This window comes from Carcharodon carcharias, chromosome 32, assembly GCF_017639515.1.
Source record: "Carcharodon carcharias isolate sCarCar2 chromosome 32, sCarCar2.pri, whole genome shotgun sequence".
NCBI classification, from domain to species: Eukaryota; Metazoa; Chordata; class Chondrichthyes; order Lamniformes; family Lamnidae; genus Carcharodon; species Carcharodon carcharias.
Genome location: NC_054498.1, coordinates 20954247 through 20976708, shown reverse-complemented (window position 1 = coordinate 20976708; position 22462 = coordinate 20954247). Strand labels below are relative to the sequence as shown.

The 22462-nt window shown below is 43.1% G+C and overlaps 1 protein-coding gene across 1 annotated transcript in view; it reads right to left on the bottom strand.

Annotated features, from left to right (window-relative positions):
* The window catches only part of LOC121272136 (fibrillin-1-like), a 639088-nt gene extending 625026 nt beyond the window's left edge, over positions 1 to 14062 (bottom strand). The window contains exons 1-3 of the mRNA XM_041178628.1: positions 13472 to 14062; positions 9534 to 9616; positions 9237 to 9335 (exon numbers count right to left, since the gene is read on the bottom strand). Of these exons, the coding sequence (XP_041034562.1) occupies positions 9237 to 9335; positions 9534 to 9616; positions 13472 to 13668 (379 nt within the window). The 5' untranslated portion in view covers positions 13669 to 14062. The remainder of the gene's footprint in view (positions 1 to 9236; positions 9336 to 9533; positions 9617 to 13471) is intronic.
* Positions 14063 to 22462: the final 8400 nt, after the last annotated feature.

Here is a 22462-nt window from a genome sequence, read left to right as displayed (position 1 = left end):
ATCACATTTCTTTTGGTTCTAATTGCTGAGAAGGCACACTCTCTTAAAAAATCATGTATTTTGCAAATTATCATGAAGAGAAAAAAACACTACCACTAACCTCAACTGGAGATACCCTTAAACCCATTACTATGTCAAATACAATTGTGTTACTGTGCTGCAGTAAGAATTATTACACTAACTGTGCAACAGATGGATGATTCTAAAAAAACTAAGAGGAAACTTTATAGTGTGAACTTATTTCAGCTGCACAGGAAAATTGAAAAATTTGTGATTGGCCAGCTAGGCTAACGATAGTGCTCATTAATATTGTTGATACCCTAGCTGACCACCAGTGCTGGGAAATAAAGCATTTTAAATTTTGAGCGCTAAATACCAGCAACGAGCACCCTCAGGTTAGGTACTGCACAGTTACACACACAAGTTTCCTCCACTATATTCCAGTATTTACATAAGGTATAAGCAAATCCCAAACTACTTACAAAGATTTTGCAACACATAATGCACAGAAGAAATCTCCCTACAATATGCTTTAGTTCCCACACTCAAGAGAAGCACTCTTGAGCACACTTGTATGAATACTTTTTAATTTTCAATCTGTGACCTCAAGTGAAATTGTTAATTATTGATAAACTAGCCGAAACCCATAAAATATTTGCAGTCAAATTAGTATCCTCATTGTAACAGCACTTCTTTAAATATAGAGTTTCTAAGACTTTAACAGAATAACGCTTTGGAAAAAATAACATAATGCTGTCCATGTGCAAAAATGGTCCTAGGGATACAAATACAAATTTTGTCAAGAGTCTGGCCCTGTGATTTGTTTGTTGTCATTAAATATAATAGTCTCCTTGGGGACTGTTTTGCTCCTGAATTGAAGATATACCTGATGCTCAATATTATTTGAGAAATCAACATTCTACTTCCTTGAAATATGTTTGTTATAATTTCAGCATCGGTCAAAGAAAACAGCTTCCTATCTACCAATCTTGCTCCATGACAAAATCTTTGTTTAGGATTCAAGTTTCATTGCAACATTATAATTGCTCCTTCCTTCAGTCTAAGTTTCTATGGTGAAATGTCCATTGAAATTAGGCTGTGTAGAAGGTCTGAAGAATATAGACCGATTTTTTAACAACTATTCTTTTATGGGATGTAGGTGTCACTTGCTAGGTCAGCATTAGCTGCCCATCTCTAACTGCCCTTGAGAAGATGGTGGTGAGCCACCTTCATGAACTGCTACAGTCCATCTGACCCAGGTACACCTACGGTACTGCTGGAAAGGGAGCTCCAGGATTTTGGTCCCATGACGGTGATGATATCAGAAGATATCAACTTCTTCATCTATACAATCAATGCTGATGTACACTTGTAATTCACATGACAGCTTTTAAAACTTTTTTTATTCAAAATAAGTGAATCTTCATTTTATCACAAAGAATAGCTTTCGAGTAATAAGTTGTATCAAATAACGGACAACACATCTTGCCAGACTTAGCCAATTCCATCATTTCAGCCACCCCTTCCATGCCATCCACATCCCACAAATGCCATCCCACTCCTGGCATCCCATCCCCATTCTCAACTCTCAGCTACCATATATTAACATCTCCAGAAGTAGAAGTGGAAAGGACAAATCCTGGCAATTCTCGGTGATTCCTGGCCCAACTTTCAAAACAAAAAAACAACCAACCTTAATAACTGTCATTGAGAATCCACACTGCCTCACATACATGGACACAGAATCCATCTTTGCATGAGAACAACAACAGGAGACCAAATATGGCATTCACAAATACATCACATCTCCAGTCCCCTCTTGCGCATCCTACATGCCTCTGCCTGCACCAAGCTCCACACATCAAATTAACCTACAAGACTCGGCCCTTAAACAGGCCAATCAAAACTGTCCAGACAGACAAAAACTAATATTATTATAGACAAGAGGCAGCTTTTTGTTCATTGCCCAATGCTCACCAGGAACTGATTGAGATTACCAATTCATTTCACAAGGTATGCATAACAACAACTCCCATTTATATAGTTATCTTTTAAATAGCAAACTTGCAAAAACAACACAAAATTACCATGCAGGTACAGCAAGCAATTCAGAAGGCAAATGTTGGCCTTTATTGAAAGGTGATGTTTGAGGCTAACTCAATTCATTTCTGGATTGAGAGGCTTTTCCTATGATGAAGGGCTAAGTAAACTAGGATTATACTCTTGAGTTTAGAAGAATGATAGGTGCTTTTAGTGAAACATAGAAGATTCTGAAGGGGCTTGACAGAAGTTGTTTCCCATGGCTGGGGAATCTAGATCACAGGAGCACAGTGTCAGAATAAAGCATCATTTAGATATGAGGAGAAATTTCTTCACTCAGAGGAATCTTGGAATTGTCTGTCTTGGAGGGCTGTGGCTGTTCCATTGTTGAATATTTTTTATTCTTTCATGAGAAGTGAGTGCCACTGGCACAGCCAGAATTTGTTGCTAAGATTCACAACACTCAGTGAAGAAATTGTAGTAACAGGGTATTTAGCATAGCAAGGGTTAATGTGGGACTGGAGAACAGTACCACCCATGATGTGATGTAAAGGCTCACATGACAAGGGACCAGAGCAGTCAGAGAGTATGCTGGGACCCATGTAGAAGCAAGCATGGAGTTAGCTCATAGCCTGGGCTATATTTTGTATTTGTTTAAATAACAATGTTTTACCAATAAACACTACTGTTCAACCTTACAAGCTTCTGAACCTCTTCCTGAGACCTACTGAACAAACCCTTACAATATGGCGGCAGTTCATGAACAAACCCAGAACCAGAGAAGCTGGTGAAAAACCCCGGAGTCTGAAAAACTAAAGGAACAGCATCTTGACCTGACTCAATAAAAGAGACAGCTGGAGATCACCTATAAAGAAACTTCATTGCAGACGTGGAAGCTAAAAGAGCAGAAGAAAAATCCACCGTGCAGTTAAAGGGCTTCACTGGAGCACCTAGAGGTCCATTGTTAATTCCCATCATTTGCAGAGTCAAAGGACCTAGCAAGGGTGAGCAAAAATGTAGTTATAAGGCTGAACTAGCCTTTCAGAGTCTTCAGGCCATTAATCAGTCACAGCAGTCTATTTTATTCATCACTGTGGCCAGCTCAGGTTCAGAGACAGTGCCATACCACGTGGCAACCAAGCTCCGTTGAAAATAAATCAAGTTTTAAAAGCTTAGCCAAAGCTGGGAATCACCTTTTAATTGCCCTAGCATAGTCCAAAAATGTTCTCAAAGGCCTAAATCTTTGATTAAAAAATCCAGTGCAAGAAATGAATCCCTTTGAGGTCGGGTCTGTAATCGCCATGGCAGCCCACCAAAACCCAACAAATGCGGAAAGAAGCATTGAGAAAACATTTACTGCAGTGCCATCTTTAAAAGTGAAACAGCATTTAAAGCTGTACTCCCCTGAGCTGAAAGGCAAACATGGATAATAAATCAATCCTACCAGATCAGTTTGGGCTGATACAAGGGCCAGACCAAGCACAGATTTGGGGGCTTTGGCTAAAAAGATTTTCAAGATAGACGACAGCTTCAAGATAAGACGAGGCTGAACAAGTGATATATTACCGTACACAGTAGGTCCGATAGCAATGACACCATTGCAAGGCAAGGAATAAATGAATCTTCAGTAAATTTGAAGATGTTCTGAAATCCTTCAATACCTACTTTAATTTGGGAAGTAATGAAATTATAGAGCGAGCCAAGTTCAACAAGCGAGTCCAACAGCTTAGAGAACTCTGACTCTTTCATAAACGAATTATACAGGTTGACTGAAGGCTGTGCCTACGGCAACATTAAATCAGAGCTCATACAAGACCGAATTAGTAGTCAGAGTGGCTGATAATGCCCTTTCACACATACTACAGGTAAAAGAAGAGCTGGCTCTAGAAAAGGCCAGCCAACTAGTCAGGCAGTCTGAAACACGCCAACACCAGGCTATTTTTCATGGCGAGATCAAGCCATGGTATAGGGTAATCCCAACTGTCCAGCTCACAAAGCAACAAAAGGGCAGGAGATTCCAGGCCAAGGAAGGTAATACCCAAACAGACCACATGATGGCAGATGACCATTTCAGTGCCATGGAGCCAAAAGACCTCACGGGTGAGAGCAACGTCCAGCGATCTCTGTGCAGTGTTTCAACTGCAACCGGCTCACACACTTTGGTAAGCTGTGCAAGTCTTAAGACATCGAGACCTGCAGAGGATCCCAAATCAGTCCATAAGATTGAGGTACCACACTAGGAAGTCCATCCGTACATCTTCGGCAAGATCAAGAATCCTGGTTTCTCCTTTTGGAATGTTGACATCTCTAAACGGTTACCTCGCCAATTTCAAATTAGGCACTGGAGCCAGTGTTACTATCCTCTTGGATAAGGAACCACGGCTGGTGAAGCAACGCCTGATACCACCCATAACACTTTTGTACAGACCAGGACACATTAAGCTCCCCTTAAAGGTATGTTGCAAGCCATACTCGATACAAAAGCAAACTAATACGGGACATATTATTTGTACTTCACAACCAAGAACTTTCTCTGCAGGTCTAGCAGCATCTGTGTAGAGAGAAACAGAGTTACCGTTTCAAGTCCCTATGACCCTCCTTCAGATCTCTGAAGGAGGGTCTTACAAACTCAAAACATTAACTCTGTTTCGCTCTCCACAGATGCTGCTGGACCTGCTGAGTTTTTCCAGCATTTTCTGTTTTTGTTTCAGATTTCCAGCATCCCCAAATTCTGGCTTTTATCCAAGAATTTTCTCTCTTCAGCTTGAAAGCCTGTGTCAACCTCAACCTCCTTTAGAAAACTGACAAGGTTAACCAGCAAGGGTCTGGTTCCAATTTTAAGAAAGAGTTTCCAAAAACTTTTCACTGGATTGGGGTGATGAAGACTGCATAGTTTTACATTGAGAAAGGATGCCAAGCCTTTGTGCCTGTTCACACAATGGAAAATACCATATCCACTTATGAAGCAAGTCCAGCAACAACTGGACTGGATGATCAAAATGGGGGGTCATCTGCCTGATCATTCAGCTGACATAATGGTGTTCCGGGATGGTTCCAGTTCTGAAGCCAAACGGATCCATTCACATCTTTGTCAACCTAACACAACTCAACAAGGCACATGTGAGTGAAGTCCACCCAATGTCCTTGATGGATGACAGCCTGATCAAGCTCTCCAAAAGCAAAGTGTTTTCAAAGCTTGATGCCAAGAGCAACTTCTGGCAACTTCCACGAGACGAGACATCCAGGTTGCTGATGTTTATCACCCCATTTGGCAAATTCTGTTTCAACCTTTTGCACTTCGGTATTACCATGACGCCTGAGGCTTTTCAAATACACAATGTTGGCCATCTTTCAAGGCCTGGAGGGTGTTATCTGCCCATGGATGATGTTTATATTCACTGTACGACCATTGAGGAACACAACAGGAGGCTCACAGCTGTCTTAGAATGCTTGCAGGTAGCAGGGCTGACAATGAACGAGATATACAAGTCCTCCAAGACCTCTATTCAGTTCTTAGGACATATCATGAGCAGCGAAGGCAACATGGCTGACCCACACAAAACAAAGGCAATCAGCGAGTTACCAACACCACCATCTGTTCCAAATCTTCAAAGATCCCTGGGCACGATAGATCAGTTATGTGAAATTTCTGCACTTCTCCCAATGAATCGAAGTGAAGCTGTTACACATAACCTGGTGCAGATCACAGAGCCACTGCAGCACCTTCTCAAGAAAGGCCAGGGGTGGTGTTGGGATGCACACAAGAAGCAAGCATTCAGTCACAACAAAGACATGCTGCTCTCACCTGATATCTTGGTTCATTACGACCCATCCCTGCCCACTACAATAGCAGCAAATGCTTCCTCTGCAGGCCTAGGGGCAATTTTACTCCAGGAGCAACTGGACCAGTATATTATGCATCTAAAAGATTGTCAGACACAGACTTATGGTATGCTGTTATTGAAAAGAAAGCTCTCACAGTCACATGGGCTAGCGAAAAGTTCCGTGACTACATTGTTGGCCTGAAAGTCATCATCCAAACGAGTCATGAACGATTGGTCTCACTGTTTGACAAGAAGGAACTTGCAAAGATGCTTCCCCCTCTCAGAATTCAGAGGTTCCGCTTGTGTCTCATGCATTTTGCATATGATACTGTGTATGTTCAAGGGAAATGACAGCAGACACACTATCCAGGACCACAGTCGACCTTCCTGCGACACACGATGGCAACCTGGCCATCAAGCTCGAATTGTATTCTTAATTGGTGAGAAAATAACTGCCGGTTGCCTCAGGAAAGTTGAGGAGCAGTTAGGAGATGAGAAGTGTGTCTGCATCTGTCGTTACTGTCAACAATGGTGGCCACAGCAGAGGTCAGGTGACAACATCATGAAAATTTGTTTTGAACAGCAAAAACACTACCATAATAGTGGGTCTGCTAATATATAAAGAGCGGTTGGTCATTCCAGTATCCCGTTGGCCAGAGATTCTCCAACAAATTCACCAAGGCCACCTGGGCATTGCAAGGTTCAGAGCATGGGCCCAGTCTGCAGTGTGGTGGCCGGGAATATTAAGGGAAATTGAAGAAATAATCTCAAGCTGCCAGATGTGCACGCTGCACAAGCCTGACCAGAGGGAGCCTCTTATCCCCATACAGTTCCCTAGCAGGCCGTGGGAATGGTTGGAAAAGGTTTATTAGTGCATAATGGCAGGCCCTTCCTCATCATGGTTGATTACTTCTCCCAACGAATCGAAGTGAAGCTGTTACACATAACAGCCACAGAGGCACTTGTTAGTTCTTAAAGGAAGTATTTGCAAGCTATGGTATCTTGGACCAGATGGTGTCCAATAACAATTTAAAAACAAATGCTTCACTCAATTTGCTATCAGTTAAGGCACTCAACACCTTACGAATTCCCCAAGGTATACGCAATCTAATGGTCCACCCCATTAAAATCCTTTTAAGAAGAAAACAAAGACTTCCCAATGCCACTTTTAACATACAGATCCACCCTACTGCAATGTGGATTGGTCCTGTCAGAACGCCTGATAGGCAGAAAACTTCAGAATCAACTCCCAATGCTGCCAATGAAATTAATCCCAGGGTTGACAGTCAAGGACTACTAGAAGATTCAGGATTGAGAACAGTCCTACACACAGATACAGGCTTCTGCCTAGAATAGGAGGTACTGCACTAGAAACCTGCCCCAGTTACACAAAGGTGACAAGGTTTGGATCAGGATCTTGAAAGAGAGAGCATCATTGTCTGGAGAGATGATGATCAACCAAGGTCATACCTGATACATACCCCGGAAGCACGATGAGGCAGAACAGAAGGCATCTGCTCCTCATCTCCCAAAGCAAGACTATGATTTTAATTCCAAGCCAACAAAGCTTGCCCAAAGCAACTAAGACGACCATTCCTCCAAATGTGACCAGAACAAGATGTGGGAAAATTGTCAAGTCTCCAGACTGTCTAAATTAATGAAGTCAGAGGTTTTTACGCAGGGGCGGGGGGTGATTAGGAGAAGGGGTAATATGTGAAGAAAGGTTGCACCATAAATATGTTGGGTAAAGACTTGGGGGTGGGGTGGGGTGTGAAGTAGAAGGGTGTTTGGCATAGCAAGGGTTAATGTGGGACTGGAGAACAGCGCCACTCAGTGCGATGTAAATGGTCACATGACAAGGGATCTGGGGCAGTCAAAAACAGTATGCAGAGACCTGTGCAGAAGTAAGCATGGAGTTAGCTCACAGTCTGTACTATACCTTGTATATATGTACTTGGTTATGTGTTACTAATAAACACTACTGTTCAACCTTACAAGCCTCCAAACTTCTTGCCGAGACGTAGTGAACAAACCCTTACAACAGAAATTTCTCTTCATCTCAGTCCTAAATGATTGACCTCTTATCCTGAGACTATGCCCCTGTGCTTTAGATTTCCCCAACCTGGAAAAACAACCTCACAGTGTCTACCCTGTCAAGCCCCTCAAGAATTTTGAATGTTTCAATGAAATCACCTCACATTCTTCTAAATTCAAGATAGTTTACTCTGCCTTTCATCATAGGAAAACACTCTCATCCAAGGAACAAATTGAATTAACCTTCAGTGTATTGTCACCAAGGCAGGTATAGCTTTCTTTTGGTACAGACACCAAAACTGAACACAGTACTCCAGATGTGGTTTCACCTAACAAAGTGCTATATAACTGTATCATTGTCTTCCTTATTCCTGTGCTGCATCACCTTGCAATAAAATCCAATGTGCCATTTGCTTTCCTAATTGTTTGCTGTGCCAACATGTTAACTTTGTATTCCCTCTACGAGTACGTCCAAGTCCCTCTGAATGTGGAGACGCCGGCATAGTGGAATTCTCACTGGACTAGTAATCCAGAGACCCACGGTAATGCTCTGGGGTCCTGGGTTCAAATCCCACCATGGCAGGTGGTGAAATTTGAATTCAATAAAAAAAATCTGGAATTAAAAGTTGAATGATGATGATTGTTGTAAAAATCCATCCGAGAAGGAAATCTGCCATCCTTACCTGGTTTGTGACTCCAGTCCCACAGCAATGGTTGACTCTTAAATGCCCTCTGAAATGGCCTAACAAGCCATTCAGCTCTCAAGGGCATTTAGGGATTGGCAATAAATGTTGGCCTGGCCAGCAATGCCACCATCCCATGAACAAATATATGTAAAAAAACAAAATTAACAAGTTTCGTGCCTTGCAAAAAATATTCTGCTTTTCTACCCATACTATAAAGTGAATAACCTCACTCTCCCATCTGTTACCTTGTTGTCCATTCATTTAACCTGTCACTTTGCAGCCTTTTGGTGTCTTCACAGTTTACATTGCCCCCTGGTCTTTTTTTATCATTAGCAAACTTTATTCTTGGTCTTTCTAAGACATTAATATAGATTGCAATTACCAGAGGCTCCAGTACTGATTCCTTAGGCACACCACTAATCACAGCCTGCCAACTTGTTTATCCCAACTTGCTTCTTGTCTGTTAACCAATCTTCCATCAATGCTAATATATTACTCCCAACTCCACAGCCCTTAATATTTTGTGTGGTACCTTGTCAAATAGCTTTTAAATTCAAGTATACTACATCGACTGGTCCCCCTTTACCAACCCTATTAGTTATATCCTCAAAAAAAAACATAATTGCTTCATAAACAAATATATTTCACTCACCTGATTTTGAACCACAAGTTGGTGCTATCTGACCATTCGGGCATGTGCATATGTTTGGCCGTGAACAAAACCCATCACCACATGAGTTCCTGCAAATTGCTGAAATAAGGAAAAGGTATATTTTAATCGGAATGTGTTTTCTTTAAATTACAAAATACAAGATAGAAATAAAAAGTAGAAATGAAAAGTTCAAAAATCTTTTCTTCTCCATTAATACTCCCACCTTTATAAAGTTGCTTGATCTCTGGCATTACTTTACAACTAACTGCCACCCCACTTCCCATTTTGCTTACTTACGGACAATGCATTGGTTTCCACCAGGTAATGTTTTCCATCCTGGACAGCAGTATGAATGGAAACGTGATCCACAAACATTTGGCCTAAAAAAAAGTGAATCAGTTAAACACATTTATTCTGAGATAAAAATGCTTTTATGTTTTCAAAAGATAAATGCTTTACCTTTATGTTGGATGTTTACATCGATACTTCTAGGCATGCCCTAAACACAAATTGTGTCATTATAATTTTTTAGGCTAACTTGGATTAAATATAAAAGTGGTATTACCTAAGTTTTGACAAGTACACATAGAAGACCAATGCCTTGGAAAATTTCTGACCAAGGAATTTTATTACATTCATTCATCAGCACAAGGTCCTACTTTCTATCTGGTTCTACCTCCTTACCAAGTCACAGAAGGTCATAGTTGTAATGGTATGAAGAAATGGGTTGTGTAGAGGTTGATGCATTTAACTGCCATGCACTTATAGTGAAAACACGAACACAAAGCACATTAATAAGGCATGACTGTTCAGGAAAACAACACACCTAAACTTCAAAACATGAAAGAAAATACAAGATCCAACTCAATTGCAATTTCTGTTTTTGACCAGACTCCTAAATAATATGGTAGGCAGTGTTGTTGGGTTAAAAACATCTTGTAGGGTAAAAAAATCTGTATAATCTAAATAAACAGTTTCCCAAAAAAGCTGAATGCAGACTGAAAAACTGCTATTGAAATAAGTTTCAGAGCATGAACATAAAAAGTCTTAAAATTTGTCTTTTTATTAAGGTTAATTAATACTGGTGCAAACATCATCAGTTAGATTTTTGTACTAAATTATGTGGGAGGTTCAATACATATTCAAGGTTAAAAACAGATTCTTCCATATGTTATGTTTGTAAAATTTTAGGCAAGGCTTTAAAACACAAACCAATGGTCAATGAGCACAGTGCCATGTCACAGTTTTACAAAATAGATAAACTAAATGTTAAAGATTCCCAGACTCAAATATTTGGGCTTACTTCGGACTATTAATTGATTTTCCTAGACAATTTTGATAGAAGCAGGAGCTATATAAAGATTACAACATGGATGATCTGCGAATTTATGGCTTATTACTAGTAACAGTATTAGTATTGCATACAATGAAATACCAAATATATTTTAAAGAGCTAATCATTATATAAAAAATAAAGCATGTTCCTCAATTGCATTGAATATTTAAGGGTTTATTTTCAAAACATGCACCACTTGTGTATCAGCCATGGCTCAGCAGGTAGCACTCTTGCCCTCAAGTTCCCACTCCAAGGTTTGAGCGTAGAAGTTAAGGATGATGCTACAGTGCAGTACTTGGGGAGCAGTGCATTGACAGAGGCTCCATCTTCCTGCTTAGGTGGATGCAAAAGATCCCATGGTACTATTTCGAAGAAGGGCAGGGGAGTTATTCTCAGTGACCTGGCTAATATCTATCCCTCAATCAACATCACAAAAACAGAATATCTGGTCAATATCACATTGCTGTTTGTGGCAGATTGTGTGTGCAACTTGGCTGCCTCGTTTCCTACAACAGTGACCTCACTTCAAAAATACTTCATTGGCTGAAGAGTGCTTTGAGACATCCAGCGGTCTTGAAAAACACTAAAAAGACTTGCATTTATAATGTGCCCATAGACTGTGCATATGGGAAATCACAGCCACAGCTCCTATCAGAAAATTCTTCATTTATTGACAGTTTGGATCTGTTGGTAGCACTCTTGCTTCTTAGGGTGGTATTCAAAGCATACTCCAGCTGCAAGGGCTGGAGGCTTGTTCAGATGCTGTCCCATCTGCTGAGTCATGTGGGTGTATTTAAACAAGAGGATTATTCTGGTGTCCTCACCAACATTATTCCAGCCATTCTTTTCACTTGCTGATTGCTGAAATTTAAAAAGTGAAAATTGGCTGCTACATCTGCATATGTAACAATATTTCCAGAAAGTAATTAATTGGCTGTGAAATGTATTGGGTTAGCCTGAAGACCTGATGGAGTTCTACAGAAATGCAAGTTTTTCTTTATAAAGGGAGTATAAAAGTTATAGGACACATGAGACGACCATTCGGCCACAGTGCACTGCCAGCTCTTTGAAAGAGCTGTCCCATTTTTCTCATAGCTCTACATCTCTGAACACAAAATAACACTGAATGGAAAACTCTGGTTATCAAGGACTATGTGTTTCCCTCCAACTTACTTTAGACGCAATCAGTTTCAAACTTGCATTAAAAAGGTTTAGTAGCCGATACATTACAACGCGCAAGTCCCGCACTATAAAGTGGGGGTGGCTTCATTTGGAGCTTAAAAAAGCTTTCGTCAAAGAGCAACTTCAGCACTGTGATGTTGGAAGAAATGGTCAGAACGACTTTTCCCCCCACGGAAAGTTATGAAAGGAATTTGTTCATAGTCGATCTTATTGCGAGGTACATAAAAACAACTTTTCACTGGAGCCATCAGGAGAATCCGGGATCAAAACCATTACAAGGGAACTATTGCAAACGTCTGTTGAAGATGTGCTCCAACAAGGGGCGGGAGTGGGGGGGGGTTTCTTTTGATTTTAAAGGGATATTTTAGTGACCGTAACTCAATCAAAGGAACCCGCAACCCAGCCGCTCTTGTGTCTACTCCCGACCGGTTGAGCTGTATCCCCCCGCCCCCCACCTCCCCCCATCCCCCACCTCCCCCCATCCCATTGCGCTTGTTTTAACTTCAACGCCTGACCCCAGGTGTTGGAAGACAAAAACTGGTTGGGTCAAAGCGCAAGTCTGGTCCCTTCACATTCACCAACGGAGCAATCCCGAGTGCAAGAAATTTCGGACACGTCCAATAATCGATAAGCAAACCGCTCTGCAGATTATAGCTCTTGAGTGCGAGGGTTGCACCGTTATCAAAAGGAAGACCTAAGATGAGAGAAACCCCGTCTGATCAGGGGACACTTTCTCCCCCCCCCCCCCCCCCCCCAATGTTAACAATGTAGCTGGAAACAGCAATGTTTACAGCAAGCAGCAACATAACCAATAACTTCCCCTCTTTCGCCAGTCAGTAAAACTACATCAACGCGGTGAGTATAGCTCGGATCCGATCCGTCCCAACCCTGGGGAGGGGAGGGGAGGGGAGGGGAGGGGGAGAGATAAGCTTTTAACAACAACAACAACAACAACAAAAACAACAACAAAAAAAAAGTTTCACGTATTGCTTAGAACATCCGAGCTTCAGCTAAGCACTTGGGGGCACCGAATCCTGAATTTTAAAAATGCAAATAAGTTCCAGATGGAAAGCAATGCAATGTTAGCAGAACCTTGCGCAGTATCTGCTAAAGGGTTAACATTTTGCGAGAATCAGAGGTACAGACGGGGGGCTCTTTCTGCACCTACACGTCCCTGAAACTTCACATCCAGGAGGAGTCTCTGCGCTGCTTTAAAGGGAGGAGGAGGGGGGGGGGAGAATACAGAGGAGCCTATAGATTTTTTTTATATATATGTGTGTGTGTATATATATATATATACCGATGTGGAAATGCAGTCTTAAACTAAAATTCAGTGAAAAAATGTCTTTACTTTGGCTGAAAAAAATAACGCGTTGGCAACAACCACTTCCAGCAAAGCATTGCACTGATTTCTAAATAAAAAAATATTAATGCAACCTACTCGCCAAGTCCGTTTTTTTTTTATAAGAAAAACATCGTGCTTTTAATTAAAAAGTCTGCCTTGACGTCCGTCGTACCCTTAACTGCTGAAAACGCAGGCTTAGTTGAGAAACAAAAATATCCACCTCGCCGTTAGCTAAAGTTGAATAATTGATTTTATACATTTTTTTTTTGGAGGGGATGGAACAGACCAGAGTATGGAAAATAGGAAGATAAGCTTTGCAGATATATATATATATATAAAAAATAAGCCCCAATCAGTAACGGTAACATTTACCCTTTCAGTACATCCTGGCTTGCTCCGCCTCGTCTTCTTGACCTATTTGCAGTCTTCTGGTTGCTGTTGTTGTTGTTGTTATTGTTATATTTATCAGCACTGGGACTCTGCTCCGCCGCACCTACGCCCGTCTGCACCGCAACAGATAAGAAAGTTGTAAATCCCACGGAAAGTTTCAGCAGCCACCGTATCCACATAGTGTAGTCGGGGCTGGACTCCCTCCCGGTCTCGGTGCTCCGGAGGCAGACAGAGAGAGGGGGGGGTTGTGGTGGTGGTGGTGGTGGTGGCAAGGAACAAAACTCAACTGGATTTGCACCCCCCCCCCCCACACTTTCGAGAGGCAAAAAAAAAGGGGGGTGGGAGAAACAATCTCTTCCAAAGAAAAAGAACTGAGGGAAAAAGTTGAAGCCAAAAAAAAAATTCCAACTTCAGACTTTCCGTTCAGATCCAGTTGAACGGGAGAGAGAGAGAGGAAAAAATACCATGAGTGGAAATTTTTTTCATATAAAAAGTTATGTCTATTCTATATTATACATTTATATACATATATCTTGTCCCCCCCGCGGGCTTGCTGCAGCCGCACGTCTGCAATGTAGTTTGCGCTGCTCGAGACTCGGCTGTGAGGCAGCTCGCTCGCTCCCTCCCTCCCTCCAACCGTCAGCCACCACCGCCCCCCACCCGCCATTCTCCCGCCCCGCGCGCTGCTCTCGCGAGAGCGCCAACGGCCGGCTGGCCGGCCAGCGCGAGCCCCGCGCGCCAGGAGGAGGCGAGAGCTGTCGATGGATGTGGGAAGCTAAGGGCTATTAAAAACAAAAGAGAGCCGGGGAGGGGGAAGACTGGATTCAACAGGTCTGGCAGCATCTATAGAGAGAGAAGCAGAGCTAAGGTTTCGAGTCCAAATGGACTCTTCTTCGGAACTCGTTCTGCAAGGTAAGGACTTGACGCACTGTGCACCGAAAACAAAGCGGCTGGGGTGTGCCCAGGGAAGGAGGGAAGGCTGAACACCAAAATGGAGAGAAATCCGAAACAGAGACAGAAAATGCTGGAAAAATTCAGCAGGTCTGGCAGCACCCGTGGAGAGAGAAATAGAGTTAACGTTTTGGGTGCACTATGACTATTCTTCAGAAATGTTCTGAAGAAGTCATAGTGGACTCAACGTTAACTCTGCTTCTCTCTCAACATATGCTGCTAGACCTGCTGAGTTTTCTCAGCACGTTTTTATTAGAAAAATATTGAAAATAAGAAAGGCGGCTATTTGGCTGACAGTCAAGCGCCATCCTATTGGGTAATGAGTCTTTGTGCTTTCCACTTGGCATTGCTGGAAAGAGTGTCCTGCAGTCAGCATCACATTGAAGCAGTCTGGGAAGAGTGTCCTGCAGTCAGCATCATGGTGAAGCAGTCTGAGAAGAGTGTCCTGCAGTCAGAATCGTAGTGAAACAGTCTGGGAAGAGTGTCCTGCAGCAGCATTGCGTTGAAGCAGTCTGGGAAGAGTGTCCTGCAGTCAGCATCGTGGTGAAGCAGTCTGGGAAGAGTGTCCTGCAGCAGCATTGCGTTGAAGCAGTCTGGGAAGAGTGTCCTGCAGTCAGCATCGTGGTGAAGCAGTCTGGGAAGAGTGTCCTGCAGTCAGCATTGCAGTGAAGCACTTTCGGAAGAGTGTCCTACAGTCAGCATCATGGTGAAGCAGCCTGGGAAGGGTGTCCTGCAGTCAGTTCTTGTTGAAAATAACAAGTGACGTCACAAGACAGCGCGAGAGAGTGGTGGAGAGATCAGAACCAGCGCGAGTAGAGGGAAACTTCAAAAAGTAATGTCAGTACAAATGTGAGAGCTGATTGGTGAGTAGTGGGTAAGTGTTTTTCTCCAGTTTAAAATAGCTTAAGCTAAGAAAAGGTAAGCGTTCTAGATTTTATTTAAATTTCATAAATAATTTAACTTTTGTTACTGTATTTAACTTAAAGTAAGGTTTTTTTCCCAACTAGAGGCATGGCAGGGCAGTTCAGTCCCATATTATGTACCGCCTGCAACATATGGGAAGTCCTAGATGATCCTTGCGCTGTGACAGATCACGTGCAGGAAGTGCTGCCAGCTGCAGCTACTTGAGCTCCGTGTTTCGAAGCTTGAGCGGCAGCTGGAGAAACTGAGGTGCATCCACGAGGCTGAGAGTTTTGTGGGTAGCACGTTTTTAGACGTGGTCACTCCACAGCTTACGGAAGTACAGACAGAGAGGGAATGGATGACCATCAGTCAGAAGAAAGATGTCAGGCAAGTAGTCAGGATATCCCCAGGGCGCATCTCGCTCGAGAACTGTTTTTCTGTGTTGGAAAACGGTGAGAGTGACGGTTCCTCTGGGGAGTGCAGCCATGCTCATGGCACTGTGAGTGACTCAACTGCACAGGATGGGTAGACAAAAGAGGGGAAAAGCAATAGTGGTAGGAGACTCGATAGTAAGAGCAACAGACAGGCATTTCTGCGGCCGTAGACATGACTCCAGGATGGTATGTTGTCTCCCTGGTGCCAGGGTCAAGGATGTCACTGAACTGCTGCAGGGGGAGGGCAAACAGACATAGATCGTGGTACATATTGGTATCAACAACATAGGTAGAAAGAGGGATGAGGTCCTGCAAGCAGACTTTAGGGAGCTAGGAAACATTAAAAAACAAGACCTCTGGATTACTTCCAGGGCCACATGCTAGTGAGTATAGAAATAGGAGCTTAGTCCAAATGAATGTGTGGATGGAGAGATGGTGCAGGAGGGAGGGCTTTAGATTTCTGGGACATTGGGACCGTTTCTTGGGGCAGTGGGGCCTGTACAAGTCAGATGGGTTGCACCTGAACTGGAATGGGACCAGCATCCTTGTGGGGAGGTTTGCCAGTGCTGTTGGGGAGGGTTTAAACTAACTTGGCAAGAGGGTGGGATCCTGGGAGGAGGTTCAGCAGGGGAAGATGCACAGCCAAAATTAGAAGAGAGAGCAAATGAGTCTGGAAGTTAGAGAAATTATAGGCCAGTTAAAGTGCAAGGGAGCTTGGCAAGGTTGGATATTTATTTTGATGCAAGGAGTCTGACGAATAAGGCAGATGAGTTCAGGGCACAAATTAACACATGGAAGTATAATGTCATTGCTGTTACAGAGACATGGTTGAGAGAGGGGCAGGATTGACAGCTCAATATTCCAGGATATAGGGTCTTCAGTTGAGACGGGGGAGGAGATAAAAGAGGAGGAGGTATCGCAATATTGATCAAGGAATCAATTAAAACAGTAAAGAGGAATGACATTTTAGAAGGCTCCTCAAATGAAGCCATATAGGTAGAACTTAAAAACAAAAAAGGAGCAGTCACATTGCTGGGAGTGTACTATAGGCCCCCAAACAGTCAGAAAGAAATAAAGTTGCAGATATGTAGGCAAATTTCAGAGAAGTGTAAAAATAATAGGGTAGTAATAGTGGGGGATTTCAACTTCCCCAACATTAACTGGGTTAGTCACAGTGTGATAGGTTTAGAGGGTGCAGAATTCTTAAAATGCATTCCAGAGAGCTTTTTAAGCCAGTACGTAGAAGGTCCTGTAAGAGAGGGGGTGGTCCTGGACTTAATTTTAGGGAATGAAGCCGGGCAAGTGATCGAGGTATCAGTGGGGGAGCATTTTGCAGATAGTGATCAAAGCTCCATTAGATTCAAGATTGTTATGGAAAAGGACAAGGATGGGCCAAAAATCAGAGTTCTAAATTGGGGGAAGGCTGATTTTAAGAAGATCAGATATGGTTTGGCCAGAGTGGACTGGAAGCAGCTACTTTTAGGTAAATCTGTGTCAGAGCAGTGGGACTCATTCAAGAAGGAAATAGGGAGAGTACAGGGCCAACATATTCCAGTAAAGACAAAGGGTGGGACCAACAAATCCAGGGAATCCTGGATGTCGAGGGATATACAGGATTGGATAAAGAAAGAAAGGGAGGCTTATGGCAGATTCTGAGGACTCAAAACAGTGGAAGCCCTCAAGGAGTATAGAATGTGTAGAGGGGGAACTTAAAAAGGAAATTAGGAGAGCAAAAGGGGGCATGAAAAAACATTGGCAGGTAAAATAAAGGAAAATCCAAAGTTTATTTTACAAGTACATTAAGAGTAACAGGATAACTAGGGAAAGAGTAGGGCCCATTAAGGACCATAGTGGTAATTTGGGTGTGGAGCCAGAAGACGTAGGCAGGATTCTAAATGAATACTTTGTGTCGGTATTCACAAGTGAAAGGGACGATGTGTGTTTGGAAATCAGGCAGGACTGTGATATAATTAAAGAAATTAGCATAGAAAAGGAGGAGATTCTAAGTGGTCTGGCAGGCTTAAAAGTAGATAAATCTCCAGGCCCAGATGAAATGTATCCCAGGCTGTTGAGTGAGGCAAGGGAGGAGATAGCAGGGGCACTGGCAATAATTTTCAATACCTTTCTGGCCACAGGAGAGGTGCCAGAGGACTGGAGGACAGCTAATGTAGTTCCGTTATTCACGAAGGGAGGAAGGGATAAACCAGGGAACTATAGGCCAGTCAGTCGAACCTCAGTGGTGGGGAAACTATTGGAAGGAATTCTGAGGGGCAGAATTAATCTACACTTGGAGAGGCAGGGATTAATCAAGGGCAGTCAGCATGGTTTTGTTAAGGGGAGGTCATGTCAATTTGATTGAATTTTTCAAAGAAGCGACCAGGTGTGTAGATGAGGGCAATGCATTTGATGTAGTCTACTTGGACTTCAGCAAGGCTCTTGATAAGGTCCCGCGTGGGAGACTGATAACGAAGGTAACAGCCCATGGGATCCAAGGCAATTTGGCAAATTGTATCCAGAATTGGCTGAGTGGCAGGAAGCAGAGGGTGATAGTCGAGGGGTGTTTTTGTGACTGGATGCCTGTGTCCAGTGGGGTTCCACAGGGATCGGTGTTGGGTCCCATGCTGTTTGTGGCATATATATAAGCAATTTAGACTTGAATGTAGGAGGGCTGATCAGTAAGATCACGGATGACACGAAAATTGGTGGGGTGGTAAATAATGAAGAGGATAGCCTTAGATTACAAGAGGATATAGATGGGCTGTTCAGTGGCAAATGGAAATTTATCCGGAGAAGTGTGAGGTGATGCACTTGGGCAGGACAAACAAGGCACAGGAATACACGATGATTGGTAGGACCCTGGGAAGTACCAAGGATCAGAGGGACCTTGGTGTGCATGTCCACCGGTCCCTTAAGGTAGTGGGACAGGTAGATAAGGTGGTTAAGAAGGCATATGGGATACTTGCCTTTATTAGCCGAGGCATAGAATATAAGAGCAGGGAGGTTATGCTGGAACTGTATAGAAAGCTGGTTAGACCACAGCTAGAGTATTGCGTGCATTTCTGGAATCCGCATTATAGGAAGGATGTGATTGCACTAGAGAGAGTGCAGAGATTTACCAGGATGCTGCCTGAGCTGGAGAGTTTTAGTTATGAGGAGAGATTGGAAAGACTGGGGTTATTTTCCCTGGAACAGAGGAGATTGAGGGGGGGCACGATTGAGGTATATAAAATTATGAGGGGCATAGATAGGGTAGACAGGAAGGAACTTTTCCCCTTGGTGGAGAGATCAATAATCAGGGGGCATAGATTTAAGGTAAGGGGCAGGAGGTTTAGAGGGGATGTGAGGAATACATTTTTCACCCAGAGGGTGGTGGGAATCTGGAACCCACTGCCTGAAAGGGTGGTGGAGGCAGAAACCCTCATAACATTAAAGAAGTATTTGGCTGTGTACTTGTGATGCCATGGCATACAAGACTATGGGCCTAGTGCTGGAAAATGGAATTAGAATAGTTAGGTACTTGTTTGACCAGCGCAAACTCGGTGGGCCAAAGGGCCTTTTTCTGTGCTGTTGACCTCTGACTCAAAGCAGTACATCACAAGGATGGATGTGTTGGCTGACCAATGGCTGGAGTATGAGGAAAAATCCAGGAATACATTTAATTGCAGTTGGCAGCCCTGAAGTGTAGAAATTTGTCTTGGGGCAGTGTCGGATCACAGCACAGCGCCTGATATTCGCTTCCCTTGCAGCCAGTGAAATTACCCATCTGGCGCTCCTGTAATGGCCGGTTGATTCAATACCACCCCTTTGACATCACCGAGCAAGATAGATTTATATTCCTCTCTTTCTTACCAGTCAGCCTTGGCACTAGTGAATGCGCGAATACATTTGGTTCCATACTCACATGTTAGTTAATGGCATCCAGTGGCACAATGGCAGCATTCCTATGGTCTCAAAAGAGATGGTTAAATATAAAGTGAGAGGAAATCCTATTAAAAATGAGTTAAAATGTCTGTACAGGGATACATGCACTGCCAATAATAAACAGGGGAGCTGGTGGCGATCCTGCGTTGGGAGCACCAGACACACTGTGGATTAGTGAGAGTTGATTTTTTGAATGGTAGGGTTTCCCACCCCGCCACTCAACGAGGTGGGGTCTGTCTCATGGCAGGGAAGAAAGGGCTGGTGCTGGGGAGAGGGGGCTGTGTGACTTTGATGGAGCGCTCAAGGGGAGAGGGAACACCCACAGAGGCAGACCTGTAGAAGGGGCCTGATGTGGAAATTGGACATTTGAGGGAGGCACACACACTACCCCCCCACCCTTCCTACCTGAGGCCCGAGCAGGGTGACTTATTGGGCTTCTCCCTGCCCCTGAGCTCCCCCCGCCAGCCTCAATGTTGAGGCTAGATGGGAAGCAGTCCTTAAGTGGCCAGTAATTGGCCACTCAGAGGCCTCATTTGAGGCGAGGCCAGCGTACCATCCTACTGTGAACAGATCAGGGGTATTCAGGAGGGTGATGGAAAAGCCACCTGGCAAATTTCATGCCTTTAAGCCTACAAACCCACTGACGGGGTGTTACAGCCGGTCCCCAGGCAAGGTCCCCCAATTTGTTAACTTCTCAAATGGGGCCCGAATTTGATTATGCTCACCAGTGGGGAGGGATGAGCTGGCTCCCCTTCTTTATTCAACCCCCTTGGTTGGTCACAACAAGGTTAATTTGAAAGGGATCCCTACTGCACCCCCCCCCCCCCCATCACATTGGATACCTTTTCCTCGTCCAAATGTATTTATGTTTTAGGCTGAGCCAATTTAACCAGGCTCAAGTCGAAGAAAGAGTAAGTTTGTTTGTTACTAAAACCCGAGAAAAAAAATAATAAAAATGCAGCACACGTACACACAGATCAGAAACGAGAAGTTGAATCCAAATAAAAGTTTAAGAAGATATACAAATCGGTCTTTGGCTTGTCCATGAGGCATAGATGACGAAATGTTACGGCCGTTAAGTTGGATGACTCCAGTAGAGTTGACTTTGGCAGTTTAGCAGTTGTCTTGGGGACACTTGATTCTGCAGGTTGGCTGAAGAAGCTGTCCTATTTCCTTTTTGATTGTGGTTTTGCTAACTTGCCTCCAGCAAAAGTAAAAGAGAGAGCCTTTGCCTGCGAGTTGATCTTCATCTGCTGTGACTCTCACAGCACACATAGATCAGGTTGGCAGCTCGCTTTTTAAACCATTCCCTTGTATATTGCTGGAAGGGAAAGAAGAAACATGTCTTTTGCCCAGAGTCCATTTTCTTTCAACTCAGATCATTCCACATTCTAAGAGATAACTTAACAGGAGATGGTTTTGGATATTTGCTGAGATGTAGCAATCAGTCTCCATTGTCTCTGCAACCATAAAGTTCAAATTTTGCATTTCATCTCTTCCTTTCAAGTGTCTCTATCTGAAGTAAGCCTTGACACCATTTTAGGTGCGACATTCCATGTTCTCTCTGGACTAGCCAGTCAAGTGTAATCCACATAGGAATTTTCCAGCAGGTGGTTACTTTACATTCTCAGCTATCTTTTGCTCAGTGTCTTTGTTTGTATGTCATTTTAAAAAACACATCTTCCTTAAAAAGTTCAGTATACCCGTAAGTAATTCAGGGCTGTGATCCACTGTCATGACAGGGGGAAGCATAAGATTCTTCCCATGGCTACATAAAAATCAGGGCTGGAATTTAAATATACTTTGAAGAATATAGAGAGGGAGAAAAGGGAGGTGGAGTAACTATATGTATTAGGGATAACAAAATAGCAGGAGGGAAAGGAACGCAGCTATAAGCAAGACAAAAAATAGAATTCATATGGATCGAAGCATATTAATAAATGTAGTCTACAGGCCACCAAACAGAGGAAGGAAGAAATGTGCAGACAAATTGGGGAATTGTAAAAAAACATAAAATAATCATGGGGTACTTCAACTACGCCAATATTAATTGGACAAAAGAAGTGGTTAAAGGGATAAAGGAATGGGGTTCTTACAATATGTACAGAACTCCTTTTACAATCCCTTTAGAGCCTGATAACTTTAAAAGGATTTCCCAGTGATCAACTTAAGGGAATCATAGAATAAGATTTCAAGCTTTAAGACTTTTACTGTAACAAACAAACTAAAATCAACATTAACTAAATGTTACTCAGGAGGCAACTCATACACTAAACTACAGAAAAGACACACTTCATAAGCATGCTGCATTTATACTTTACAGCATGCTGTCCCAAAATTGCAGCCTTTATAGGGAACAGTCCAAAGTTACTCCCAGCTTCTAATGGACTCACTTCTCACCATTTCGCTGTCATAACTTCCAGGGATCATAACAGCCAGGCACCATTGAATGTCCTTTTTCTCAGTCTTCCATGAAATCCCAAACTGACTTCCAGCACCACACTTCACTCGTGTGATTCCTTCCCTCGGCCATGCCAGAACAAATGTTCCAGGGTCCTTAAATTTCTATGGTTTCGTCTCACCGACCAGAGAATGTCTTCTCAGCCATATTCTGCCTGGAAGTTAACAGAGAAAAATGTCCTTTTTCCCTCTGATGACCACAGCAACTACTGTTCCTCTCTCTCTTGTCAGGACATACACTTTTTCTCTCTCGCTCTCTATCTCTCTCTGTGACCAGGGTTTTATAAATCTGGGGGTCTGTAAA